This window comes from Sciurus carolinensis, chromosome 2 (genome assembly GCF_902686445.1).
Source record: "Sciurus carolinensis chromosome 2, mSciCar1.2, whole genome shotgun sequence".
Classification (NCBI taxonomy): Eukaryota; Metazoa; Chordata; class Mammalia; order Rodentia; family Sciuridae; genus Sciurus; species Sciurus carolinensis.
The window spans coordinates 59,378,136-59,396,461 of NC_062214.1; the positions used below are offsets into that span (position 1 = coordinate 59,378,136).

Consider the following 18,326-nt stretch of genomic DNA (forward strand, 5'->3'; position numbering starts at 1 on the left):
GGACTGTTTTTGACTTGCTTTCAGTTAGGCACTGAATAACTGTCAACCTCTTTCCCTAAGTAAACATTTTTCAAGAACCTTCTATGTTTGAGACTTTGCATTTGGTGTTGGAGATTCAAAGATTAGTAAAATTCAGTACTTTATCCCTCCTGAACTTGCTCATAATCTCCTGGTATAGATAGTCACATAAATAAAGAAACATCAATGATTATAATATAATGTGGTAAAAGAGATACACACAATGCCAGGGGACCCATTGGAGTAATTCTAAGTGTTTAAGAGTGAAGAGTCATCAAATTATTCTAAAAAATGCTTATTTGGTTTCTAAATGTTACTTTTAATTCCAGAGTCACTATCCTAGTTATTAAAATGAGGATAATTATGTTATAATATATTTAATGGATGGTTCAAAGCATTTTTTAAAATACAACAGAAAATATTGACTCAGATTGTAAAAAAGGCCTTAGAAATCATCTAGCACGGGGGCTGGGGCTATAGCTCAGTGGCAGAGCACTTGCCTAGCATGTGTGAGGCACTGGGTTTGATTCTTGGAGCCACATAAAAATAAGCAAATAAAGTCATGCTATCCATCTACAACTACAAAAACCCTTTTAAAAAACCATCCAGCACAGTCCTCATTTGAGAGGCAAGGGCTTAGGAGCCTCCGAAGATGTGTGACTCATCCAGGATCAAAAAGCGACTTAATGACAATTCCGGGATTGCAGTTCTCTGTCCAGCGGTGCAGAGGTTTTTCTTTGACCTCCTGCCCTCATTGAGTATTCAATGCTGGCATGACTTGTCAGAGGGAAACTAAAGTAAGGGGTGATATAGGGGAAGAGATTTCTCACTGATTGCTAGTTTCATGAATGGGACCAAAGACATTAACCAGAGAAAAGCATGTACATTTTGCATGACATGGGCACCTCCAGAAATGAATAGCCAAAGAAATGTGGAGATCTGTGTATTTTTGTGGGCAACTGTCCAGGAGCATGATTGAAAGATAGAAGAGTATGATATTATGGTAATAGGCCCATTTCTTCAGATTCTTGTCTGTGTCCTTGTGTCTTCAGATATAAGGGTGTCCCTTTGTTAGGGATATAAGATAGAAATCTGAGGAACGAAGATTTTCTGACCCACTTTTGAGGAAGTTCTGACTTGTTTCAGGGGAGACCAGTAAAGAGAAAGTCAGAAAGAACTTCTTGCTTCTGCTGTTTTTTCAAATGCCATATTTGGGGCAGCACGTCCTGAATTCTAAGCATAGTGTCTCCTAAGCTAACTGGCACCTATTGTCATCTTGTTAATACCCATCTGAGTTTGTTGACTTGCCTCTCTTGTTCATGTAAAATAGATAACAGTGAGATTCTCAAATAAGTTTTTCCTCAGGCTTTACCCTTCAAATTCCTACCAAATGGCTTCAGGAGCACAGAAGGGTACCTGTTACCTTCCAAGTACAGGGTACCCACTATTTTCTTCTTCAACCCCAATTCACTAAAGATGAATTCCTCAAGATCAGTTGTAGCTGAAGACACAGCTGCTACTGACTCCTGCCTAGGACAAGTGTGCTCAGCCCTCTGGAGTGGGTGCTATGGAAGGGGACTTTGCTAAGGGGACCATCTTCTGTTATTGCTCACAGCAAAGGTGCTACATTCTGAGCCCTTAATATACCACCAAGACGTGACTGAATCTGTTGAAAACTTCAGCATCACCCCTCTCCCCAGCTGTGACCCACTGGGGCATGACCTGGCAGTGTTCCTTATTCTCTCTTTCAACAGAAAGCTTGTGGTCCAGGATGCTTGCCACATGGGCTCTCAAGACAGAACATCAGTATCCTGGGATCTCTGAGACAGCATAGGCTGTAGGTATAAAACTAGTACTTACCTACTTAGAGGAACCTCTCTTCATGAAGGTAATAAGATTGCCAAGAAAAAGAGGCTCATGATTGTAAGAAACTCTAATTTCAACAAGCAAATAGCTTTTTTTTTAATGATGGTGGTGGTGGGGCAGCAGCTTTATTGAGGTGCATACCACGAAATCCATTCATTCCAGGTATACAATGAAATGATTTTTAGTAAATGTATTGAGTTGTAAAGTCATCACAGTAATCTAACTTTAGAAAATTCCCATCATTCCCCACCTTTCCAAATTCTACATTCATTGATAGTCAAACCCGTTCCTATCCATGGCACTAATCTATTTCTCTGTTATGTATTTGTTTTTTCTGGACCTTTCTCATAAATAAAATAATAAAATATGGTCTTCTGTGGTTAGCCTAGTATTCATCCAAGTTGTGATCTGTATTAGACATTTGTTCCTTTTTGTTGCCAATTAATAGTCCTATGTATAGATAGATCATGTCTGGTTGGTGCATTAGTATTGTTCTCAGTTTGTGGCTATTTTCAGTGATGTTGCTATTAACTTTCATGTACAAGTCTTTATGTGGACATATGTTTCTATTTATTTAGGGTAGATGCTTAGGATGGAATTGCTGGGTTGTTTGTTAAGTGTGTGTTTAATATTTTGAGAACCTGCCAAGCCTTCTAAAGTTGAGGGACCATTTTATGCTCTGACCAGCAGTTTTAAGGGCTGCAGTTCATCACATTCTAGCCAACACTTGCTATTGTCTGCTCATTGATTATGGCTATTCTAATGCGTGGGCAGTCATATGTCATTATAGTGTTAAATCCATTTTTTTGTGGAGGTCTTCTCACAGCCTATAATATGGTGCTCACTGTGAATTGCCAAAAGAGAATAGCGAATAAGGGATGCAATGTTTTCCAAATTTATTTGCTCTTTTTTCACTTAAATGAGCATATTCAAGGCCTAGTGTCGTACAGAACAGATTTTGGGAAGCGTTACTTTGCTGGGTTATAATATTGCTTTTAACTATGTTCTCTATGATATTAAATTATGAACAAGTGTTTAATATACTGTAATTCTGAATCAAGCAGCACTGATGCAGAAGTGAATAGATTTGTAAGAGATAAAGGAAGACACTTAAGAGATTAGCACGGGGTCATTTTTGAGAAACGGTTTTCATTAGTTACTAAATGTTGATTTGTTCTTCTCTGGAGTGAGGCTGGGCTCAAGCTGAGATCACTTCCCTTACAGTACTCTGGGCATCGGTACTGTTATTATAGCCATCTTATAGGTGAGGAAACTGAGGCACCAAGTGGTTAGTTGTTCGTACACAGGCAGTAGGAAGTCAGGATTTGAGTCTGGTACCCTCTGACGCCAGCATCTTTGTTACCTATTCACCTAGATCAGTCTGCAAACAGATTTTTATTTGTCTTGATTTTACACAGAAATTATAGGGTACTGGAAAGATTTCAGCTGCTCAGTCACCATCGTTCAGCCCCTTGGCCCTCTCCTTCACACATGAGAGTGGGAAATGTCCCGCTTGCTTCCTGTTTCTCTTTCTAGTCCCCATGGGCAGCACCTTTTTCCAGGCCTTATTCACTTTTGAACTGTTAACACACACACACACACACACACACACACACACACACGAACTTCTTTCTGGTTTCATTGTCCCCAGGTTTTCTATTCAAAACTAAGACACATTCCCAGTCTTTCTAGACTCCTGCTCTCTACACAATGCTATGCTCACTTTAATAATTCCTTGCTCAAGGAAAATCACCAGTCCTGAGCAGGGCACTCAGATTGACCTCTATGTACTTCTCCATCCATCTCCCACATATCCCCTTCTTGGATCATTTGCTATAGGCCAACTGGCCTCTTCATTGCTGCCAAAACAAGCAAAGCCATCCATACCTCCGTGCCTTTGCTTATCTTCACTCTCCAGCCTGTGATGCACTCTTCTCTGTTGTCTGCCTCTCTGAGCCCTTTGTTGTCCTTGGATATCCCCTTTACCTTCATGATGCCATCTCAAAAGATCATAGCATGTAGTGGCCCTTTGCTTCTCTGAAACCCCTTGGAGAACTTACTATCTGTGACCCTGGGTCACCTCTCTAATGTCTTCAGCCTCCATCGTGTTTTCTGCAAGTGGGTAAGAGTAATGCTGTCTCCTAGGGTTAGAAGAGATAAACTGAGCATAGAACCTGCCACAAAGACACGAGGCAAGCACTCACTACAGGGAAGATGATAATATTATTAATAGTTAAGATTTTAAGTTTTAGTACTGCATTATGCTTTGTGTTGTTTTAATCTTTCTCATGAAAGATAGAGCTCCAAATTTCCCCATTGGATTAGAACCAACCCTCATATTGGATTTGGACCTACCGTAGTGACCTCATCTTAACTTGATCACCCTCTGTAAAGACCCTGTTCCTAATGAGATCACATTGTGAGATCCTGGGGGCTAAGGTCTTCAACATACCTTTTTGGAGGTACACAATTTAATCAACAATATTGCAAATGATTAATTGCTGCATTCTCTAGAAAATGCACTGCAGAAAAAAAAACAACAACTTGGCATTTCTCAATGAAATAGAAATAAAAAATAATAAGAATGCTTGTCTGTGAAGCCCCTTTCTTCTCCTGCACTTGATGTTCACAGCAGTTCATTTAACTGAATCAGGCAAGTGAGATTAGTTTCTACAAGGATCTGCTTCTTTCCACAGGGCGAATCCCAGAATCTTTGCCCAAAGTGGTATTTCCCACATGTGCTTTTGGAATCACAAATCCATCATTTCTGGCTCATGATACTTTTGCAGGGCCCCCAGAATGGAAATAACACACCAGATCTCAGGCAGTTGGCATTCTTTTCCATTTTTATAGCACTCTGCAAATTCTCATGCTGTTTACATGTGATTTATATTCCTCCTGTGGTCCCTAAATGCATGTAATAAAAATGGATTTAGAATATTAATCTGATATGGTTCAGGCCACCATGGTCTAATATAAATTTATTTACTGGGTATGGTGAAAAACCTGGAAGGGTGGTTAGTAAATATTTCTTGCTGGCTCCTATAGCACTGTCTTTTGAAGTGCAGTTTCCTGGATTCCCTGTGGTGCTCATGGAAAATGCAGATCTCCAGGCCCAACTCCTGAACTTTGTGTCTTTGTGTCTGCACTCTTGACTTTGGGGGAGGAATCCTTGGATTTGCATAATGAGCCCCTCCCTCCCCAGCCCCTCCTACTACCCCCTGGTTCTGGTCCACCCTGCATTTGAGAAAGGCTGTTCTCTGGCATTCTCCTAGAAGGAAATGCATTGTATTGTTGGGGTCAGAGGATTTCCAGAGCTGGAGTCTGTCCACTGCTGAGCACTAGGAGAGCTAGGTGACAGATCTGGGGCAGGGGCCCAGGACAAGTTTCTCCAATCCATTGTGAGGTGAAAGGACAGTGGATCTCAGGTGTGACCAGGAGGTCTGTAAGAGTTGATGGCTGATGTATTTTTTAACAGATTTTTTTAGGTTGGCCTGGGGAGTGAGTTTCTGGCAGCCATGTTATGCAGAGACCTGAGCCTTTGTCCCTATCAGAAGTCTGGCATTTTGGTACAGTTGGAGTGCAGTGAGGGAAGGAGTGAGGGAGGGAGAGGTTGCTCAGCGAGGTGGAGCAGAACCACTTAAAGAACTGTGTGCAAATCAGAGCTCTGAGCCTTTCACAAGCTCTGGGAATTTGTGTTTTTAAAGTTCCTAGTGACAGTGTCTCAGAACAGCACTTGGAAGCACAAGGTCTGGAAGGAAGTGACTTTGGGACCAGTGGGCCTTGTGTTGAATCCTACCTCTGTGAGCTTATGGCCCACAAATGACAGAGAGGCAGGAGAGAGGAAGCAAATCTCTGATTAGCAAGCTTTCCTTTATTCTGCAATGAAGTCAATCAGTCAGGCATGGGAGGGCCCATTTTTTGGGTATGGAGATGGCCCCTGGGTTACAGAAGGAGTCTGGGTTTTATAGTTTCATTGGAGACTGTGGACATTCGATTTCAGGGACTAGTTGTGCAGGTTAAAATTTTAACTCAGGAAGGTAGCTGTAAAAAGGTTGAAACTCATTGTTACTGGGAAAAGCTCACATCTTGGTGTTCACTGCTTATCTTCTTTCCTCTGGAACCCATCTTTACCTAAAGCTTCACTATTTGCTTTTCTCCTTCCAGGACTCATCTGCAATGGGGAAGGGTAAAAGTCCAGGGCCTAGAGTTTCAGTATTTGCCTCCTTCCTTCAAGATGCACTGGGGTTGGGAAGGGGTAGATGTTTGCTTCTAGTGAAGATGCTAGGGATGAACCCAGGAAGGGATGAGTTTGCCTTTTCCCCTCAGGGCCCATTGTTATTGGGAAAGGATGTACTGGGAGAGGCTTAATGTTTGACTAATTTTCCCTCCCTCCTCCCAAACCACACTGTCCCTCTGTTTTTCTTGGGGAGCTGTATTGGAAGAATATTATTTTCCATAACTCTTCAAGCTCTGTAGCCTCGATCACATTACTAAACCATTGAGTCTCTTTATCTATAAGTGGAAGACCTTCCTTCCCCCTTCTTTCCTTCCTTCCTTCCTTCCTTCCTTCCTTCCTTCCTTCCTTCCTTCCGTGTCCTGAGAATTACAGATAAAGTGACACCTTTAGCACATTTCCTGCTACACAGTAGGTGTCATTAAATGATGATTCCAAAACTTGTGAGACTTGAGATTCTAGGAAGGTAATTTAGGGCAGGATGTCAGTACATGGGTATAGGACTCATCAGTGGGGAACCAGGGATTGAAATTGGGATATAAACCAAACTCCTGGCTTCCAGAATTGAAACTAGCAAACAACAACAAGAGTAATATCAGAGCTTAGTTAGTACTTACCATACATGAGTTAAGTACTATTGTTATCCTTATTTTACAGATGAGAAAATCAAGGCTTGGGAAGATGAATGAATGGTTACCCAACCATTGTGTGGCAGAATTGAGTTTCAGACCTAAGCAATGAGGTGCTGGGTCTTCACCTACCCACTCCTATTCTTTCCCATTTAAGTCAATACTAGGTCAGGGTGTTCCATGAATCAAGTGCTAAGCCTGGATTGATCTATTTATATTTCTTTCTTGCCTTCCTTTCTCTCTCCCTTCTCCTTTTGTTTCTTTCCTTCCTTCCTTCCCTCCCTGCCTCCCTCTCTCTCTCCGTCCCTCTCTCCTTCCTATCCTTCTCTACACAGCTACTTCATAAAGTTAGAAAAGTTGGCATTTTCATAACAAATTGAGCTGCAATAAACTTCCTCTGTTAACAAGGCCTTGATAAATTCAAAGACGAAATCTGGGGCACAAAATTATCTTGTACTAAAAATTCCTTGATCACTTCATGACTCATTCATGTATAAGATTTGACCCCTTCCATGGGTTAACCAGACCTTCAAAGGGCCTCAGACCTGGTTTCTTCTCTCTCTTCCTTCAGTCTCACTAAGTCACTCGTCATTCAGTTGATATGAATCCAAATGTTTAATTAAGATTTCCTCCACCTTACCCATGAAGCATTGGCATGACTAAATATATTGTTTTAACTCTGAGAGCATTTTTTCAGAATTTCAGCCTTCCATAACATTCTTCTCTTTCTCTACTCTTAGGGCATAACCTTCGGTGTCAGAAAAAAAATCAGTCTAGCAAGCAAGCTGCCAAGTCTACTTGCTCCTTGTCAAGAAGAGCAGCTGGGCCCATTTTTAATCAGCACTTCCCAGTCCATGTCTCTGGGTCACTGAAGGAGACCAGGTCAGAGCTTGAAACTTTCTGAAGACCTCCAATAGACATTGAATGCAAAATAATACTGAGGTAATCTTTGCACAAATCTGGTTGACTTGAAAAACAAAGAGGAAGAAAATAGGCGTGACTTTCACTCAGGAAGTCACATGAACATATTCTACATTTAAATCATATACACGGATGATGTTTATTGGAACATCCCTAACCTCTACCGCAGAGCAAGAAATATAGTTCAAGAGATAACTAGGCAGCCCCAGAGCCAAAGAATGGATGACTACAAGTATCAGGACAATTATGAGGGATATGCCCCCAGTGACGGCTATTACCGGGGTAATGAATCCAACCCAGATGAAGATGCACAGAGTGATGTTACAGAGGGCCATGATGAGGAGGATGAGATTTATGAGGGCGAGTACCAGGGCATCCCCCATCCAGATGATATCAAGGCCAAGCAGAACAAGATGGCGCCCTCCAGGGCAGATGGCCTTCGGGGCCAGGCAGACCTGATGGCTGAGCGGATGGAAGATGAAGAGCAGTTGGCCCACCAGTATGAGACCATCATTGATGAGTGTGGTCATGGGCGCTTCCAGTGGACCCTCTTTTTCGTCTTGGGTTTGGCCCTGATGGCGGATGGAGTGGAGGTGTTTGTGGTGAGTTTTGCCCTGCCCAGTGCAGAGAAGGACATGTGTCTGTCGAGTTCCAAGAAAGGAATGCTTGGTAAGTGGAAATTTCTAAAGATCATTCTTGTGCATTCAAAATATAAAGAGGCAAAAAGTAGAATATATGTACTGCACATGTCACTGTTAGACACCTTAAACATACCAGAGTGTCTCTGCAAAGTTGTCATTTTTTATACTCATTTTGCAATTAAGTTATTTTTGTTTCAGAGAAATTGATTCATTGGCTTATGCTAATAAGTACCAGAACTTGGTTTCCTATCCAGTTCTGTTTTTACTCTTGAGTTCTTAGTTTGTTTCCCAAGTCTTGTTGCCTCCCTGAGAGTCAGATTTATCTCTTCATATTAACCGTATTCCATGTCCAAATGACAAATACATTTTGGAAGTGGAAGGCCAGAAATCCCTTCCATTCAGTTCTTCTGTGTCTTTTCAGAATCCAGTAGCATCTGCTCCTGGTTTCTCTTGAATCTAAGTATTAGTGGCTGAATGCCCATCTGCCTTGGGGATGAGTGATGGGCTTGAGCACACCAGCGGAGCCCCTGAAGATTGTTGGGCACCGTGCTGTGAAGCACAGATGGATTCCAAAGACGGAGGACCAGTTTCACAAGTCAATTATGAGACTGGCACTATCAAAGCCAAACCTCAGAGAGAATTTTGTGAAATTAAAGACAGGAGGACATAAATGGTGTGGTATAGAAGAGATTTGTTATAAAAACGGCAAGAGTTTGTCTTGGTCACCAAATATCCTGAAAAACATATCCTCTCTCTACATTTAGAGTCCATGAGATTTAGAGTTCAGAAAATATGCAGCTATTGAGAAGTTTCTATGGGTAAAGTTTTCATTCAAGACCAAGAATATTTATGGCTCTCAAGAACTCAAGCCTGCCTAGCAATGTAGGTCATTCACTCACCAAGTAGATGTTTTTCATCTACATTGTGCTAATCTTTGTGCTCAGGCCATGGGTGAGAAAATAGCCCTTGTCTCTCAAAGGAACTTACAACAGAGCAAGCAGGCACTCACAGAGAATTATTTAATTACTGTAAGGATAAGTACTATGAAATACCTTGTATGATTCTGAACCTTAATACTTGCTTTAGAGTGAGAGTTGGCAATATTGCTGCAAAGGCCTGAATAGTAAATATTTAGATTTTGCAGGCCCAGATGGCCTTTGTTGTAACTACTCAGCTCTGCCACTGTAGCACAAAAGCATCCACAGGCAAAATGTAACCAAGTGGATGTGACTGTGTTCTAATAAAACTTTATTTACAAATATAGGCAATGGGCCAGATTTAGTCTGTGGTCTGTAGTATGCCAGTCCCTGAGTTAGAGCCACTGTAAATAAGGTTGGGACATAAAATAAAGAAATATTCTCATAAAGAATTGTCCTGGAGGCTTTAAAATTATTTTTTTTACATTCATATTTAACTAAAGGACCATTTAAAATGATTAGAACTGTGTCAGACATGACCTTCGGGGAACCAAAAGAGACTGAATACATATATACAAAAGCAAGGACTTAAGAAGCAAGGATATCAATCAGGAATTTTAAACACTAGCAGAATTTGAGTACAGCTTTAGAAAAGATAGATATATACTAATAGCTGCCTTTAAGGCTGAAGATTATTGAGGTTGAATGACTACAGTATTTTTTTAAGAGCAAACGAAAATCCAAACCCAAACCAAACCATTCTCAACTAATCAAAGCATTTCCAAGACATTAATTCATTTAATGGTATTCCCACCTGAAACCTGGGTCCCTGTAAGTCCAAGTTGGCAGTGTCCCAATAATGATTTCATGGCCTGCCAGTCTCTCCGGCACCATGGTACCTGACAACCTCATTACCAGAACTGTAGTACGTTTACAGCTCCTGCTGACTCCCAGGGCAAATGCTAGTGGTGGAAGAAATGTGATGCAGATCTGGAGAGCCCATGTGTAGGCGATTTTGCCCATAGTGTTTGCTAAGAAGATTCTCTGACTCAGCCCAGGGAGGGTAGGGTAGACAGTCCTCCTAAGCAGAGATAGATTTCCTGTGCACTTGTTGAATTCTTTGCAATCAAGAAGATGTGTAAATGGATCTATGTGGGTAGATGATTTGAGGGTCTCTGAGACAAGAATTTCCACATGCTATCAGACACATCCTGGGGGTTAGACATGTGAGGAAATAGATGTGGGGAGTCTCATTGCACAGACAGTAAATGCCAAGCAGGAGTTTGACCCCATCTCTGGCTGACTGCAAAGTCTGTGCTCATTCTGCTACACCATACTGCCTTGCCCTCAAACATGCTCTGTGGGAAAGAGACTATGCCATGCACAGTCTTCTCTCCATGCCATCAAGCACCCACAGATTGCTGGGACACCACAGATTGCTTGCAACAGAAAGGGAGCATGGTGCAGTGCTGAATGGTTTGGGCACTAGAGTGTGACCTCCAAGGTTTGGCAACTGGCTATGTCATTGATCAGCCAGGGACGCTGGGCACATCTTAACTTCTCTGGTTCTCAGTTTTCCCATCTATGGAATAAGGAAGGGTCATAATACAGTTGATGTGAAGACTAAGTGAGATAATACAGGTAAAGCAATCAGAACTTAATGCCTTCTAAACAACTGTTAGTTCTTTTTACTTTGTGTTATAATGTTCTCCTTTCTAGCATTTACAGTGAATTACAGCTACAGTGAGATAATAGGGCAATATGGATGCTGGACCATTTGCATGGGTTTGAATTCTTGCTTTGCCAATTCTTAATAAAGTGACTTTAGGAAAATTACTTAGCTTCTCTGTGCCCTAGCTTCCTCATCTGTAAAATACAGATGATGAGGATGTCTGTTTTTCAGGGTTATTATGAGAATTGATTGAGTTTAATATGTTGACTTGGCTAAAATACTACCTGCACATAACAGGTGCTCAGGATAGCTTAGTTATTGTTATATTGTTGATTGAAGTTGTTATTATTACTAACCTGATTGCTCAAGATGATGAGCCACCCAAGTTCAGGACCATATTTTCTTAGATGACATTGTGCATTTCTCCCAGCCAAATTATGTATTATAGATTTTGAGGTCAAGCTATTTGACCTTAGCTGATGAAAATCTCCTTCCTGTTCCAGTGTTAACCCAGTGCTTTCCCTCTTTCCCCTTCCTCTTTGTTGGGAAACAACAGCAAAAAACCCTTGGAAACGATGCCTTTAGGCTTAATTCCTAGTCAATGACCCAGGAAAAGAATGCCATAAGAGAACTCCCTGATCCCAAATTCAGTTCTCAAATCATAGAACATTTTGTTTCTTCCTAGAAAGGAATGAATCAGTTCAGAAAATAGAAGAAAGGCCCCTTGGCCAGGTAACAAAGATATCTGTGTACCACTGGGCCGTTTTTATGAACTTTTGGGCATGAAAGTTTCTCTCCAGCATTGTGTTTTAGTGGGTTCCTCACTGAGAACTGGGATAAATGTCCATGGACACGTTATCAGCATCAGAAACTCAGCCCCGCTGAGCATCTAGTGTTTGGTCCCTGTTATGGTTTGGATGTGATGTGTCCCCCAAAAACTCATGTGTGAGACAATGCAAGAAAGTTCAGAGGAGAAATGATTGGGTTGTGAGAGTCTAAACCTAATCAATGAAGCAATCCTGATGAGATTAACTGAGTGGTAACTGGAGGCAGGTGGGGTGTGGCTGGAGGAAGCGGTTAATTGGGGTTTTGGCTATGGGGTGTATATTTTGTATCTGGATAGTGGAGTCTCTCTCTGCTTTTTGATCACCATGATGTAAGCTGCTTCCTTCCCTCTGCCACACTCTTCTGCCATGAGGTTCAGCCTCACCTTGGGTCCTTAGGAATGGAGCAAGCTTTCTATGAACTAAGACCTCTGAAACTGTGAGCTCTCAAATAAACTTTTCCTCCTCTAAAATTGTTCTGGTCAGATCCTTTAGTCACAGCAGCAAAAAAGCTGAACCAAACAGTTCCTTCAAGACAAGGAGAATGCATTGATTTGTTAAACTCTTCCTTCATTCTTTAAAAAAAATGATTGAACATTACCATGTCTGTGGTATGCCTCTGATCTGTAGCAATACAAGGCAGACCGAGTCCTGGCACTCAGAAATAGAGCACATATAAGAAATAGAACCCAGCTATCCCACTCCTCTGTTTATACCCAAAGGACTTAAAATCAGCATACTACAGAGATGCTGCTACATCAATGTTTATAGCAGCTCAACTCACAATAGCTAAACTATGCATCCAACCTAGGTGCCCTTGAATAGATGAATGGATGAAGAAAATGTGATATATATATATATATATATATGTATATATATATATATGATTGAATATTATTCAGCTTTAAAAAGAATGAAATTATGCCATTTGCTGGTAAATGGTTGGAGTTGGCTAACTGAAATAAGCCAATCCCATAAAACCAAAGGTTGAATGTTTTCTCTGATATGCGGATGCTAATTCACAATAAGGGAGGGGGTGCTAGGGTATGGGGTTAGGGAGAATGGTAGAGTTAAACAGACATTATTACCTCATATGCATATGTGACTGCATGATCAATGTGATCCTACGACATGTATATTCAGAAAAATGAGAAATTATACTCCATTTTTGTATGATTTATTGAAATGCATAAATGCATTCTATTGTCATATATAACTAATTAGAACAAATAAAAAATTTTAAAAAAGAAATTGAAAATACAACATGACAATTGTGCAGTGCAACATTCATGACTTGTTTTTGCATCATCTCTACTGTTGTGTGTGACTTTGGGATCATCTGAAGCTCCATGATTTTAGGTGGCTGGTTAATGAATCCACATGTCTTTTGATCTCCCCTCAGGTGATTTTTATACATTTTCTGGATAGTTGCTAAAAAGAACAAAAGCAAAAACAAAAACAAAACAAACAAAAAAAAAAACCCCAAACCCCTCAAGTCCAATCACCTAAAGAAATGACATGAAGGTAGGAAGTTAGTGATGCCTGACTGATTAACCATCTGGTTCTTTCAAATGTCCCTGAGTTGTTGGCAACCCTGTTCCCTTTGGCTAGGATGACACTTCGGATGGGTGACTCTTAAGACAAACCAACAGCATCCTTCTCTGGCTACATTTGATAAATTGACACCAAAGTTTTTTCATAATTGTAAAAATGCTTCTTAACTGTGGGATATTTTCCATCTTTATGCTAATCAAAACAGAGCCCCACTTTTAGGCAAGAGTTCTGTGTTTGTTTGAAGAGCTTTGATTTCTTGGAAGGGTCTAGTCCCTTGGGGTGTATTTTATTGACTGTTAGTTGTTCTTACCATCTGTAGTGGCTTCCCAAGACTCAAGGAGTCTTATGGTTCAGACGGCAATTTAGAGCCTAATAGGAGACCCCCTGGGGCTTGTGGTCTGTGCCAGCTATGAGGAGGACAGAGAGCAATGTCAGATAGGGTGAATTCATTAGCATAAAGTATGAGTTGAATTTTTATAACATCTCAGATGGATGTATTACTCTGCTGTCATGAAAATGATCTTTTAATTGTTTTATATGCAAATGCTAGCTGAGCCTCAGGAGATTTGATTTATGAGCTACTTTTTCCTTAGTCCTGAATTCAGTGAGTCAGTTCCTGAAAGAAGAGGCCACTCTGTGTCACAAACTCTGACATGAAATATGCACTCAATAAACAGATGATAAGGAAACCTACCAATGGGAATTTTCATATATTCTTTTATGTGTTTATTTCTGTAATTTTTATTTATCATTTTTAGATCACAGAATGCTTTAGAACAGAATGAAAGCTCAGGGCTTCCTTACTGATTGCCACCTGCAGGCGTGTGTGTGGACTTTGTGCCACAGGCAATAGGGAGACACTGAATGTCTTTGTGGAAGAGAGTGACATGGTGGGAACTGACCACTCTCCCCGCAGTGATGTTGGTCTTGGGAGTGGCTCCAGAGGAACAGCATTTTAAGGCTCAGGTTTCTGAATTTGTTCTGGGGTTTCTGGAATTGGTTTTTAAATCTGATTAGATTTTTTTCCAGTGCTGGGGATCAAACCCAGAGTCTTGTGCATGCTAAGCAAGTATTCTACCACTGATGTACACCTAGGCCTGTTTGTTTATTTATTTTGATATCGGGTCTCATTAAGTTGCCTTGGCTGATCGCAGACTAGCAATCCTCTTGCCTCAGCCTCCTAAGTAGTTGAGATTACAGGCATGGTAATTTGATTAGATTTAAAACACTATTGATTCTATTTCTAGTAGTAATGAGAACACTGATAATCCCTGGTGTGATGTGCACTAGAGATTATATAAAATATTACCATTGAATACTTCTAATCAAACACTTATCAGAGGCAACGATCTAGGTGGCCATGTATATGATACCTGTTTTAGTTAGTTTTTTCATAACTGTGATTAAAAGACTGACAGAAGTAATATAGAGAAAAGGAGGGTTATTTGGGGCTCACAGTTTTAGAAGTCTTAGTCCATAGACAGTGACTCCATAGCTCTAGGCCCAAGGTGAGGCAGAACATCATGGTGGAAGGGCATGGTGGAGGAAGGCAGCTCAGAACATGGCCCCAGGAAGCAGAGAGAAAGTTTCCCTCACCAGTGGAAAAATATGAACCCCAAAGGCATGCCCCCCAGTAACCTCCTCCTTCAGCCACACCCTACGTGCCTACAGTTACCACCCAGTTAATGTGGATCAATTCACTGACTGGGTTAAGGCTCTCATAATCCTATCATTTCACCTCTAAACTTCCCTGCATTATCTCACGCATGAAGTTTTGGGGGGGCACCTCACATCTAAACCATAACATTATCTTTGAACATTTCTGTCAAGCTAATGAATGTAATGGGACTGGATTCTTGCTCCCAGTGTTCTGGACAAAGGGGAAAGAAAAGGATGAGTTTGGGGATTCATATTCCCAACTCAAATGCTTCAGAATGACTTGAATGCTTCTATGTCTGCTTTGAAGGAGATCCTGTTGCCCTGAGATTGTTGAAAACCAAACCTGAGAATCTTGTCCTGTGAGTGACTGAATTAGAGTGCAAATTGAATCCTCAAGCTTGCAGGGTGTCTAATGTCAAAGTGAGAGCACTGACTGGGAAGGAATGGGATCAGGAAAATTGACTTGGGGATAAGTGGGAAGACCTTGATGAAATTGGAAACTTTGAGCCCCTAAGTTCTGATGAACCTTCTCAGTCAATATAAGCAGCCTCTCTATCCTCAACCCCATTTGAAGAGATTAACCCTGTCTTGCTTGAGAAAATAGAAATGACTTTTCTATTGGCAGTTGCTAAGCAAGACAGTGCTGATTCTCCCCAGGACTTGCCTCTAACACCCATTGTTGCTTCTAGACCTACAACTTAACTCAAGTCCCAGCAAGGCTTCTAAAAATGAGGTCCCAGTATGACACATGAGGAGGTGAGCTACAGTGAAACAACTACCTGACCTTTCTAATTTACATGCACAAATCTGGGGAATAAGAGTGGGAACAGATGTTAAGGGTATGGGATAGCAAAGGACTTAAAATCAGCATACTACAGAGATACAGCCACATCAATGTTCACAGCTGCTCAATTCACAATAGCCAGATTGTGGAACCAACCTAGATGCCCTTCAATTGGTGAATGGATAAAGAAACTGTGGTATATATATACAATGGAATATTATTTGGCCATGAAGAATGAAAAAATTATGGTATTTGCAGGCAAATGGATGAAATTGGAGAATATCATGCTAAGTGAGGTAGCCAATCTCAAAAAACCAAAGGACGAATGATCTCTCTGATAAGCGGATGATGACACATAATGGGGGGTGGGAGGGGTTAGTGTTAGGATTAGGGTTAGGGTTAGGGTTAGGGAGGGGGGCAAGAATGGAGGAAGGAAGGACTGTATAGAAGGAAAAGAGGGGTGGGAGGGGTGGGGGGAAGGGAAAAAATAACAGAATGAATCAAACAACATTACCCTATGTAAATTTATGATTACACAAATGGTATGCCTTTATTCCATGTACAAACAGAAACAACATGTATCCCATTTGTTTACAATAAAAAAAAAAAAGAATACGGGATAGAGGTATAGGGAACATAAAGTTAGATCAGGCCAAGTTGATTAATAGAGGTTTACTAAACAGAGATTCTATATTTGATGTTGCTGCTTGTGGAGTTAGAAAGGGCTCTAACAATTCAATTGTTTGGTAGGCTAAACCATGGAACAAAACATGACTCACAGTAAATGAACTTGAAATGTTGGACCTTCCTTGGTTTCCTCTAGAGGAAGGGCTTCACAAACACAGTGATATTGGAATGTTAGAGTGGGCTTGTCATTTAAGACCTTCTTACCTACCCTAGGAGGGCCCAGAAAACTACCTTTTACCAAACTTGGAGAAATAGGTTTGTGGGAGGAGCCCCAGCATCCCTGAAGGGCTTTGTGACTACTCTTCTTTTGTAGGCCTTACATTGGGATCTGTAGTCCTTTAATCAGAACACTTAAATGCAATGGAGTAATTGGAGTCTGGTGTGGTAGGGACCAAGTAGAAGCACTCAATCATCAAAGGCAAGGTGGGCAAGGTTGCCGTAATGGACAAAAGAATCAAAGCAGCAATCAGAATAGTCTGACTTGTGGAGAACCATGGCATTGGCTAGATCATTGTGGAATTCCTGGAAATGGAATAAATAGAAAGCCTGCTATTATGGTTTGGATCTTTTTGCTTGTGTTAAGCAATGCAGTAATGTTCAAAGGTGAAAAAAATTGACTTATGAGAGCTGTAACCCCATCAGTAGATTAATCCATTTGACAGATAATAATTTGAATGGGTGGTAACTGTAGACAGGTTGGGCATGTCTGGAGGAAGTAGCATGTCTGGAGCTGTGGTCTTCAACTATTATCAGTCCCTGGTCCCTTCCTCCTTCTCTCTCTCTCTCTCTCTCTGATTCTTGACTGCCATGACCTAAGCAGCTTTCCTCCACCATGTACTTCTGCCATGATGTTTTGTCTCACCATTGGCCCAGAGAATGGAATCAGCAGTCTATGAACTGAGACCTCTGAAACCATAAGCCCCAAATAACTTTTCCTCCTTTCAACTGTTCTCATCAGGTATCTTAGTCATAGTGACAAAAAGCTGACTAACACCTACTCAATTCTTGATAATATAAACAGAAAAATTCCAGGTTAAGTGAACAAAAGCCTAACTTGAATCATAAAATGGTATGATGGCCCTCAATAATTTCCTATTTTGGAGCCAGTTTATAGACCCAGAACTCCTTGAATGAAGGGGATGCTGGGTCTGTTTGATAAAGAACCCCAGTACACTCCCACAAATTTATAATGCTGATCTTTCTCCTATGCTCCAAAGGGACCTACAAGCTTTTATTGGGGTGACTGTACAATGGGGAAAAGGAAATGAAGGGAATTTTGGGGAATTACTGGATATTGACTCTGAAGTGACACTAATTCCAGGACACCCAAAATTTCACTGTGGTTCACAAGTTTGAATACAGGCTTATGGAAGTCAGATGATCGATGGAGGTTTAGTTTAGGGTCATCTCACCATGGGCCAGTGGGTTTGGGAGCCTGTGGTATTTCGCCAGTTCTGCAGTGTGTAAGCTGGCAGAAATCCCACATTGATGAAGAATTGATCATTGGGAACAGAGACTAAAGGTGGGAGACCCAATAGAAGGTTATTTGAGAAGCAATCTGAGTATTTTGAAAAACTGAGATGTTAATATAGGGCTTAAAAATAATTCGACTCTATCATTATTTTCTTGTACATTTTATGTAAATTTCTCTTTGAGAAATTTATGTTTTTAAGCCATGCACAGTGACACACACCTGTAATCCCAGTTACTCAAAAGGCTGAGGCAAAAGGATGGCAAGTTCAAGGTCAGACTCTGTAACAGTGAGACCCTGTCCCAAAATAAAAAAAATAAAAGGCTGCGTTGCATCTTAGTGGTAGATGACCCCTGGGTTCAATTTATAGGACAAGGGGTAGGGCTGGGGATGCGGCTCAGTGGTAGAGCACTTACCTAGCATACATGAGCCTGAGTTTAATCCCC

General features: G+C 41.0%; 1 protein-coding gene across 1 annotated transcript in view; it reads left to right on the forward strand.

The window, feature by feature from the left end:
- Sv2b (synaptic vesicle glycoprotein 2B) overlaps window positions 1-18,326 on the forward strand; it is a 186,031-nt gene that overhangs the window by 107,193 nt on the left and 60,512 nt on the right. The window contains 1 exon segment of the mRNA XM_047539677.1: window positions 7,491-8,340. Coding sequence (XP_047395633.1) covers window positions 7,890-8,340 — 451 coding nt within the window. The 5' untranslated portion in view covers window positions 7,491-7,889.